General features: G+C 41.8%; 1 protein-coding gene across 1 annotated transcript; it reads right to left on the reverse strand.

Moving 5' to 3' along the window:
• Positions 1 to 742: 742 nt before the first annotated feature.
• Positions 743 to 8,083, reverse strand: MRPL33 (mitochondrial ribosomal protein L33). Its single transcript, XM_037528306.2, has 4 exons — positions 7,998 to 8,083; positions 7,093 to 7,111; positions 5,039 to 5,145; positions 743 to 1,040 (listed from the first exon to the last, which is right to left on the reverse strand). The coding sequence occupies exons 1-4, from the start codon at positions 8,017 to 8,019 to the stop codon at positions 991 to 993; spliced, it is 198 nt and encodes a 65-aa protein (XP_037384203.1). The 5' UTR covers positions 8,020 to 8,083; the 3' UTR covers positions 743 to 990.
• Between the last annotated feature and the right edge of the window lie 2,983 nt (positions 8,084 to 11,066).

The following is an 11,066-nucleotide window of genomic DNA, read 5'->3' on the forward strand; positions in this document are numbered from 1 at the left end:
ACCACCAGGGGAGGCCTGACAGTACTGGTTTCTTAATGCTTGTCACCACAGTGGGCATCCCATCCTTGTCCCATGTAAGTGGTTTACACAGAGTGAGACATGAAGTAGCTGTGCTCAAAATATGAGCTGGTCCTTTTTATCTTCAGCCAGAAATTTGGTGAGACAACTGGGCAATTTTGAAATCTGTGGGAAACAGTAATTTAAGAAAAAGTGTAGAGATCTGGGTAGGGCAGGAGTCCCTACCTGAACATTATGGATCATCAGTGAAATTTCCAAGCTGGTTAGCTGTGCATTACCATCATGCCCCTCAAAATACACTACAGACTCTCATTTAAAAAATAGCAAAAACAAAACCCAAGTGATAGGGGAGTCCAAAGCCACTCTAGAAAATTAGAATCTGCCCTAGTGACCAGTTTGAGAATATGGACCAATGGCATTTGCCCCTAACTATATAAAGTACAAATCCAAAATACATGTTTTCATAGTTTCTTCCATGTTGAAAAGCGGGCACTCTTATTCCTGTTCACCCTTACCATCTTATCACACAAGAGCTTTTCTAAGATCACTCTGGAGTATGACTCTGCCTTTTCTATAAAGTAGAAGGAGACTGCTGGAAACTCTTGCACAAGTCTCATGGAAAAATTTCTTCTATTACATGAAACAATGGCTATTTTTTAGTAATGTGGTTGTTTTTATTTCAAATAGTAGAGGAAAACATCACTGAGAGACAATAGTACAGGCTATTTTAGTATTTTTTATTAAGGGCTATAAAAATATCCAGAAAGATAAATAAATGTGATGCAATGATATATGTCCTAATATGAAGAACTTTCTTTCACTGCATTGTTTAACTTCACAATGGCCTTCAAATCACAGGAGGCAGTGATGCCTTGCCATTTCCTCTTCTTTTATTACACACTGCAGTTTCTGAAAAAGTGTCCCACCCTCAGTCTTCTCATTTATAAATCAAATTCATTTGCAATCCATTGTTTACAGGGAGCGTATTTTTTTCTGTTCCACAAAGAGGACTCTTTTTCTCACTGTAGGAAGGGGGAAAAAAAGATTATAGAAGACTAAAAAGTATCACCATATTTTAATAAAAATATTTAGCAGATCATGAGCCTTTCCTTTCTCTTATTTTACTATTCCCTTGACATGAGAATGGAGATGACTTGCAAACTCAGTTCCTCAATGTCAGAGACCAGAGAAGACTGCAAAAAAACAGTAAGGAAAACAAGTGAAGGTCCACTGGCCAATGTGGCACCCTTGATACTCCACAAGGTCACACTGCGACCATTGTGAAATACACATATTACATTGTATGCAGAGATATTTTAACCTAAATAGAAGCAGTGCAGCTCCTTCAAAGTCCAAGGAGACTACAAAGCATTATAAAATGATAGTAAAGAACCAAAATAGTTTCCCATCAGAAAATATTTACTGCAAAAAATACTCCCCCCAGGGTTTCCTATCAATATATGGAATTAGAAAATGGGTTAAAAAAAAGATTTTTATCTCCCTGATAACCAGTCAGGAGATCATCTAAATGACTCTAAATGACCCTGAATAGGAGTGACTAATAAAGACAAGGCTTTATGCATGCAAATTCTTTAGTCATGAAAATAGTTTTCCTTCAATTTCCTTCCTTATGAGGGATAACTCAAACTCCCTCAGGTTATTGCCAGCTCCACAGTAAGTACTCAGTGTGTGCCGAGTTGAAATGACACAGTGCTATCCACAAACAAACTCATTTTCTATCAAAATATTTGCAGTTTAATTCATAGAAGAATGAATCTGTCAAGTTCTTTCCCAAGTTCTAACCTAAATCTATTCTGCTTCAATTAGTCTTTATTGTCTTGTTCAGTCATCCAAAGAATTAAAACTGACAAGTTTTCATTTTCTTAATTATATAAAGGTTTATCATTAAGAAATTTTAATAAGCTTATGCCTCAGCCTTTAATCCTCCTTGCAAATGTGCATCTTGTTTTATAGGAGGAAAAAGGGTTTGAAAAGACAGAGGCTAGTTCTAGCCATCGAGTATGTTATGAAATGCTCTAAGAACTGACAATTTTCTGATCCCTTACCCAATATCCTTAATAAAGCACACTGATAAAACATTACCCTTTAACTATTTACTCATTACAGGGAAAGATGCCATGCTATTTTAGTACCCTGAGCAATGGGGCAGGCCCAAGGCAAACGTAGCACAAGTCTACAGGGCACTCAGTAGGTGGGCAGAAAGCCAGGCAGTCTGCTGTCCCAGAACATTCTCTTCTTCAGAAACTACAAAGTTGTACTGTCAAGGCTCAGCCCATTCCTTATCAGTCAAGTTCTAATCTTCTGTTTGAAATTAATCTATGAATCTTTTCTCCCACTTTGAACTTACGGTCAGAACTTTTCATGGGTGTATCATTTCCCAATCTCAAGACTTAAAATCAGTATGACAAATAAGTTCCTAGTTCCTAGCACTTTCTTCCTCCATACTATGGACAAAAAGCCCAATACATTTTTATACCATAGATGGTTATTCAATCAATATTAATTTTGTACAAAAAGTCCTAAAAAAAAAAAAAAACTCTAAAGGAGTCAGAATGCTAGAAAAACAATTACTTTCTCATAAAGTTAGTCACTAAGTTTTTACTAGCTGGCACCAGGAAATCGGAGAAGGGCAACCACACCAATCCAATATCATACTGCTTTGGTCTGAATGTCTGTGTCCCCACAAATTCATACGCTGAAGTCCTAAGTTCCAGAGATGATGGCATTGGAGGTTGAGTCTTTGGGAAGTGCTCAGTCATAAGAGTAGAACCTTCAAGAGTAGGATTAATGCTTTTATAAAAGAAAGCCCATAAATGACTAACCCTGGTAGCCCATTTGTAACACAATCTTGTTCGTCTTCTGCAAAAAAAGGTAAAGTAAAATAAAACAGACCCCATAGCTTGCTTGCCTTTCTACCATGTGAGGACAGAAAGCACTGGCTATGAACAAAGAAGGCCTTCATTATGAAGCACCATGCTGGCACCTTGAACTTAAGATTTCCCTTAGCCCCAGAACAAAGAAGTAAATTTGTTGTTTGTAAGTCACTCAAGTCCATGGTATTTTGTTCTAACAGCCTAAATGGACTAAGATGCACTTTTCATCACACTAATGTTCAACCGTAGGCGCTAGCATCCTGAAATTCAGATTCTAATGACAGGTACAAACCCAGAATTATCTATTTTATTTTGATTCAGAATGGCAAGAAATTTGAACACCATAAAAACAAGGAAATTTTATTTCTGTTAAGGAAGTACTCCGGCAATTTTAAGATGACAACTATGCTTCTTGGAGTCTTTTTAAATGGCTCCTTACTTTTTTTTAAAGGCGATGTTATTTTTATTAGATACTGATGAATGCAACATAATGAACAGTGATTGGGAGACCTTCTGTACAAACTGTGAAGGCATGGAAATCAGAAGTAACAGTTAACAACCAATCAAAGCCCATGTACCAGTGAGTAGAGTTTAGCCTCCTGTGAAATCTCAGAGTACAGGTCCCTACAGAGTGGCCTATGGGCCCAGGCTTTGGGTAGCACAGTCCTTAGTACCAATCTTTGTTTTGTCACACATTTTAGCTGCTTGTGCTCAACTAAGATCCTTGGCACACATCCCTTGTCTGCCTGGAGATTAGCAGTGCTTTTGTTATGATTGATTCAATTCACGGCAGTGGAAGACTTGAGAACTTGTGTAGGTAAGCAAAGACAATTCTCCATTTAGTCTGGTTATTCAAGAACTAGTTTCCTTTAAGGGATCAAAGCTTTTGGTCGTCTATGCCATCCCTTTGTTGATATCTAAATTGTGAAGTTGGGTCCCTATTACTCCATCTTGGCCAAAAGCCAGAATCTGTATGTTCTTGTTCTTAATGAAATAGCTGATTATGAGGTTAAGTCCCTGTCTTTCATTCTATCATGGATTAATTTTAGGGAGTAAGAATCTGGTACCAGTTTCAATTCTGATCACCAACTGACCATCTTACAATTCAATTCTGACACTAATCTACCTGGAGGCAATGAGTAACTCAGAACTAGCCAGATGGAAGTGATGCACAGGACAGGGTATAAAAAGGGGCACAGGGCATTCATGCCCTCTGAGCACACCATGTTCCCTAAATCGCCATACCTTCACCAACCTATAAGCTCAAGTACAACCCTTAAGCAGCAATTATAAAGGGACTGTTTAGAAGCAACAGCATAAAAATAAAATGGCCTAGAGTTTTGAAATAATTTGCTGGCTAGCTTATTTTACATAAATCTGCTCATATAATCAAAAAAACCAGATACGTTTCACCGCTGGCTATCTGGTGCTGATTCTTGTTTGTGAGCAAATAATCTGGCCTTGGGAACACTTCATTCTCTTGAACAAAAATTTCTATCCTACTAAGGCTAAAATGATGGCATTTTAGCAGATGGTACAAAATGGAAATTGAAATTTCCTACTGTCCTGCACTAATATATAGACACCATACTCCTTTTATTAGAGCTGGACCTAATTATTGACCATCATTGGACAAAGGATCCCAGGAGAATATTTACTCATGACACTATTCTCTTCTGTTTCCAGTACAATATAGCCTATTCTTTTACATGGTTTGTTTCTTTGGTTAACTAATTCCTCCTAAAGAGGCTTTCCCTGATCTATCCTATGTAGAGGACAGGATAAAGGGGGGACCCACCTCCTCCAACTTTATCCAAACACCCTGTTTGTTTTTCTCAAAGCATTTAGCATAATTTGGGTTTTCTGCGCCCCCCCCTTCCTTCCAAATCAGACTGTAAGCACTGAGAGTACAGAAACCAAGCCTGTCTCGTGTCCTATTATATCCCAGCACCCAGCACCTAGGATAGTAACTGGCAGCAGTAAACATTCAATACATACTCGCTGAATGAATGCTACAATGTCAAAAGGGCCACAAAAACTGCCAGCGATGTTTAGCATCAGTCTGGAAAGGGCAACAGGACTTGAGAGCATATGATTTATCTTAGAACGACGTCTCTGAATCTTACCAATGGGATCATAATGCAACAGAGTTAGTTTCTCCCGCAGTCGGCTTCTCTTAGTGTTGAAGGTGTAACCTGTCCCAGCTTCGCTCATCATTTTCACCAGAATGACTCTAAGATTAAAAAGCAAGCTGTTAAAAGCTGAGTAAATAGACTAAAATCAGCCTTGCGGAATGGGACGTTTTGAGGACCCTATAGCAGTAATAGTTGTGGGACATCATTTGGCCCTAAGAAGGTTCAGTTCTAAGACAAAGTCTATGCTTTCCATAGACCACAATTTGGGAATCAGTTTTGATAATCAGAGTGCTTAGTAATGATCTAGCCAAAGCAGACTCAGGCAGTCACCTCTCAGAAGTCAGGAGGAGGATAAATACAAATGTACTGGTGACCCTTGCTGGCTTATCAGGAAACTGTAAAGATGGCAGTCTCAGAAGGCTCTATCTTCTAGGGAGGAGCCATAAAACCAGGAAGGGGCAAAATTAAGAGACTGGAACTTTTACACTGTTAACTTGCAAAAACCTTGTTTTCCTTCATATTTCAATGAAGTTAAGAATCATCCAAAGCATAAACTTGATGTTTTGCCTCACTGAACCTTTAATACCTGTACTGTTTATTACTTTTTCATGTGTCTTGTCTCCCTAAGTAGAAGCAATTTTAGTTCTCATCTCTTTCCAGAATGAATTTGAGGCATCTGAGACATTACATATCTTTGCACCCCTTTCAGAGGTCAGCACAGTGCCTCATACATGGGAGGCATATAACATTTATTCACTGGCTTAGAGAAACAATTAGCCATTCATTCAACAAAGATTTAACATCTACTAAGAGTTTACACTGTAGAAAATCCTACGGAAAATGCAAGGCTCTATCAGGCTGCATCTATATTTTTTTTTTTGTTAACAGAATTACTCATTTGTTTTTTTAAGATTTATTTATTTATTTACACAAGCATTGGGTACAGTCAGAAGCGCAGGAGGGTGAAAATTCACCAGAGCCAGCGCGGGGAGCAGAACAGGCAGTGCTGAGGGGAACAGCGGGTGGCAGGAGAGGTCTGCGCGCCATGTGGGACCCTCACACGGCGGCCAGGGATCAAACCGGTGCTGCAGAGGCTGCAGGCAGCTTCGCAACCCAGCGCACAACCGCTGCGCCCCCAGAAAGGCCCTACTTCTGTATTCTTAAGGCACAATTGTACAATATGGAAGGTCAGTTGTGTCCACAAGGTGTATGAGGCAAGACATGTATGACAAATGTCAGAAGGGGGATATGAAGACCATGAAAATCAGGGAATATCTCTAAGGAAACCAGAAGCACAGGAGACCTCTACACAACTTGGGGGTGGAGGGTTCTAACAAATGGATTATGGGAAAAGTTACATGAATCAATATGATATTGGGAAGCAAAACACTAACATACACATTTTTCATTAACTTTAATCCAAAAAACCTAGTCTGAAGGATTTGTGATGTCTTGGGTTAGAAGGAAAGACCGCTTTGGAAGCTTCACTTTTAAAAAGAAAATCTTCAGCAAATATCTGCAAAAATGATTTTGAGATACCAGTTTGGTATTTATTGTCTCACTTGGTACAGCATGAAATCTTTAATCTTTGCTATGTTTGCAATGCTTATACCATGAATGAAAAAGATTACAAAACCAGCTCAGCAGTTTAATCAAGTCACAGTTTGTTCTGATAGATCCCTGTATGGGTTGCAGATATGTAGCCCTTGATCTTCAATTTGAAGAAACAAATATGGTGGTAAGCCAGAGAGCACAGAGCCCCTGATGATTTCTTTAGGAACAAGACAGCAAGGGTACTTTGAATACTCACTTAAGTAGGTCTGCTGAGCTGGAGGGAATGTATTTTTTGCAGTCAAGTGCTCTACTGAGTTATACCCCCTGGAAATGTATTTTTTTGAAAGTCTCAATGGGGCCAAAAGAACTCAAGTCATCTTCAAATCAACTTTAAGAAAACAGACACCAAATGTTAAGTTTGAAATAAGGATGTAGAGGCAGTAGCTGAACTAAAAATTAACACAAAGTTTAAAAAAAGAACCTTTACTTACTTTGACTTGCTCTTGGCAACTTTTTTGCAGAGGGAAGGTTGGATGAAAAAAGAAAAATATCAATGTGTTATCTTTCTTACACAAAATTCACATAAACGTCAGTAACAACAAAAATATTTAAGTCATAAAGTAAGCCATGGATTATAACTCAAGTAACTATTCCCCAGCTATTAGGGATCCCGATAGGATTTTAGGGAAGAAAGATGAAACATCCAATCGAACCAACACAATTCTGGATGTTAAAAACTATGCTTTGTATAATCTCATTTCAGTTGGACTGGCTACTTTTTACATCTTTCTAGAGTAAGATCTGCTCCACCTCTTTTAAGGTGCAAATATTTGCCCTGGGAGAAGCCTCTTGTTGGACAAGTTAACCTATGCAAACTGCAATGACCATCACATCAGATAGAAGAGGAAAACGAAATCTAACCGAGAAGCCAGCCTGGTGCAGGAAGCGCACGGGCGTGGGAGGCAGTGGGCTTCTTTCACAGCCCAGCCTTATGAAACAGGGCCGATTGCTGCCCTGCCCCTCCGAGAAGTAGTTTCTTCATCTTTAGAGTTCGAAATCGGTGGGCAGAACTCCTGAAGTTTTTCCCAGTTCGAGTATCCAGTGACTCTGCTGACAGACCCCTGCGGGGGACGACCCCCAACTCCTGCTGCCTGAACCCCAGGGTCCCTGCGAGCCGCAAGTGAACTGTGAACCAGCACCGCGAGCCCCCAGTACCCACTAGGCCCCGCAGGCAGGCGCGCCGCGGGGCATGCCGGACGCTGTAGTCCCGCAGGCCCGGCGGGTCCGCAGAAGCCGTTTGCCCGCCGGCTCGCAGACCCCTGCCCCACTGTTCTGGGGCCTTCCTGCCCGGGCCTCCCGCCCTCGCCGCAGGCCCGCTGCCTCTAGCCCCACTTACGGGAGACCAAGGACAGGAACATGGCGACGCACCCCGACCACCTCCGTCAGAGGTCCAGGGGCCCGCAACAAACTGCTTCCGGGGCACAGGCCTATTCCGGAAGAGGATGGCTTTAGTGCACGGTGACGCCGCGCCCCCTTCGTGTAAGTCCCGCCCCCCACCCCAGCCTCTGCCTTTTCCCTTCCTCTGTGCTGTTTTGCTCTTCTGCTGGAAATTTGCGTCGCCTTACCTTCTCGAGAGGGATTTTGTTAGTGCTCGGATTCGCCCCCCAGTTCCTGACTTTTGAGTTAAAGTTAGGGGTTTTCCATATTTCACTAAATAATTGCAGCCACCTTGATTAGAGCTACAGAAACGCAGCCACTCTAAGCTGTCAGCCTCTGCACCGCACCCCCCTCCACCCCGCATCTTCTCAAAATGTTGTCCCAGACCAACTCCATATCCAGCTGGCTAAGCTCTCCCAGACCTTTCAGAGTTAGAAAACCCATTTGACTATCCCCCATTCCTTAATTAGCTGTTGGTTTTTAGGAGAACAAGACCCTGGGCTTGTTGACTGCACTCAGCACAGTGCCTGGCAATAGGGGCCAAATAACTGGATTTGGGAACTCTCACATAACTTGCCTGAGAACACGAAACTAGTAAGTGACAGAGTTAGAACTGAACCCTAGATCTTGTCAACTCCAACAACTCCTACCTTTCCACTAGACGTCAGGACCTACCACTTTGCCATCAGCTTTTCATTTCTCTGCTAGTTGGCGCTTTCAACACCAAGAACTTCATTTGCTATCTCATTTCCCAAGAACTTCATTTGCTATCTCATTTCCCAACTAAAAACTGTAAGAGGAACCCCACGGCTCCTGGTTGGGTGGTGCAGTGCGGGTTCCCAGACAGCTGCCTGCTGCCTCAGCCACCAGGTGCAGCAGAGCTTGCCAGGACTTCCAAGCGCCTCACACACAATCAGCACTTTGGGATTCCCCACCTCTCCAATCTGTGATTTTATCTAGGTATTAAATCTTACAGATGTGTGAAGTAAGATTCAACTTCATGGATTATCTTCACTGAAAGTAATAGAATTTTTTAAGAGAAAATTCGCCTCCGAAGTACATTTTTTTTTCCTCCTTTTTCTCATTAGGGCTGCCTTTGTCCTTAGTGGCTCTAATAGTTCCCTAGTAAAACCTTTGGTCCTACTTTCCCATAACTTATCAGCAACCACCAAGCCCTCTCGAGCTGCCAAATCCTTTCCAGCTCATCTGCTAGCAAAGAGCTTCAGGTGTTCAATTATGTAAGGTTTCTTATCTAGGACATTTCTTTAGAAGAGATATAAGAAAAGAGCATAGGACTGAAAGCCAAGGAACATGAATTCTAGTCTTTGTTCTATCGTTTGGAAACTAAGTCAACTCAGGCCTCAGCATCATACTGTGAGGGCACTGGAACAGCAATTCTCAGTCCTGACCAAGTATGGGAGTCCTCAATGATCTTTTAACAGACCCAAATGCCAAGCATGAGTCACAGACTCTGCACAATATTTTCCCCCAATTTTTTATAAAGAAGTATTTTTTAAAAAAGTATTTTTATTTTTTTAAGATTTATTTATGCATACAAGAAATGGGGTACAGGCCAGAGGTGCAGGGGGTGAGAGGATTCACCAGAGAGAGTGGGGGGCAGAACAGGTGGACTGAAGTACACTGCTGAGGGGAGCAGCGGGCGAGCCAGGAGAGGTCTGCTGTGCCATGTGGGTATCTCCCTGGCCAGCCAGGGATCGAACTTGTGCTGTAGTGGTTGCAGAGTTTCATAGGCTGCATCTTAACCTCTTGGGCCACCAGGGAGGCCCCAAGAAGCATTTTTAATGTATCAAAATGTTGAAAAGATAAGCCAATGAACAAAGCATATCCCCAATTCAATAAATGTTAACATTCTGCTCTGTATTGAATAATATGTATGGTTTTTTTGCAAACCTATAAAAGTAAATAGCAGACATCACATCCCTTCCCTCCTAAATGTTTAAGAATTTGTCTATCAACATCATTATAATTACAGTATTTTCATTCTTAGAGCAACAGTTTAATATATACAGTCTATATTTAAATTGTCTTTTATAACTGGTTTCATGGTACAATTTTTAAAGTAACTGAGGAAGTTTCTTGCAGTGTCCTGTATTCTGGATGTCTGATTATCTTCTTGTGGTGTCATTTTATTTCTTCTGTTCCCTGTGTTTCATGTAAATTGGAAGGTAGCTCCGAAGACTTGAGTAGATTCCACTTAAAACGTTTAAAAAAAAAATTTATTTATACAAGCACTAGGGAGTCAGAAGCGTGGGAGGGTGAGAATTCACCAGAGCAGGGAACAGAACAGGCAGATGGACCGAAATACACTGCTGAGGGGAGCAGGGTGTGCTGCAGGAGAGGTCTGCACACCATGTGGGACCCTCGCTGGTGGCTGGGGATCGAACCAGCGCTGCAGAGGCTGCGGGCAGCTTCGCAGCCCAGCGCTCAACCGCTGTGTGTACCACAAGGGGAGGCCCCCAATTAAAACATTTTTGATGAGAGGATTATCATCAGTGATACCAGGAGGTTAATGTCAGCTTGTTCCTCTGCTAGTGCTAAATTGAATGGGTGTAAAGCAACCAACCCATTCTGAGCAGGTTTATAAACGGTTCTAGCAGCCACATGCTCTTCGCCGTGGTTTGTAGTCGCTCCAACACTCCTCCGTACACTCCACTCCTCCACCCTTAACACCGCACTACCACCACACCGCACTCTGCTGCACCACCCTTATATTATCAGTCTTTTAGCGCAGGTGTACCCACTTCAGGTGCCCGCCATCAGGCATGCACCCAGGATCACAGGGCTCTCTCATCTATCCTGATGGCGGAAGGGCAGAAAAGCCTGATACCTTTTACCTTACCCTACAGTCCACCCCCTCAGGGTTTTCTGCCACATAGTCTACGTATATACAATTTTTTTAAGCAAACATAAACAGTGCAGCCCTGGACCACAAAAGCAAACACACCACAAAATGACTAAACTTAATTTTCCTAGGGGCGGAAGGACAGAGAAGTTACTGGTACCAGCA

The sequence above is a fragment of the Talpa occidentalis genome, unplaced genomic scaffold (genome assembly GCF_014898055.3).
Source record: "Talpa occidentalis isolate TD23 unplaced genomic scaffold, MPIMG_talOcc4v2.1 talOcc4.5, whole genome shotgun sequence".
NCBI lineage: Eukaryota > Metazoa > Chordata > Mammalia > Eulipotyphla > Talpidae > Talpa > Talpa occidentalis.

Coding starts and splice junctions, on each gene's coding strand:
- MRPL33 (XM_037528306.2), bottom strand. CDS start 8,019: ATGTTCCTGTCCTTGGTCTCCC. Junction 1,041..5,038: donor GTTGCATTATGATCCCATTG/GTAAGATTCAGA, acceptor CCCTTCCTACAG/TGAGAAAAAGAGTCCTCTTT.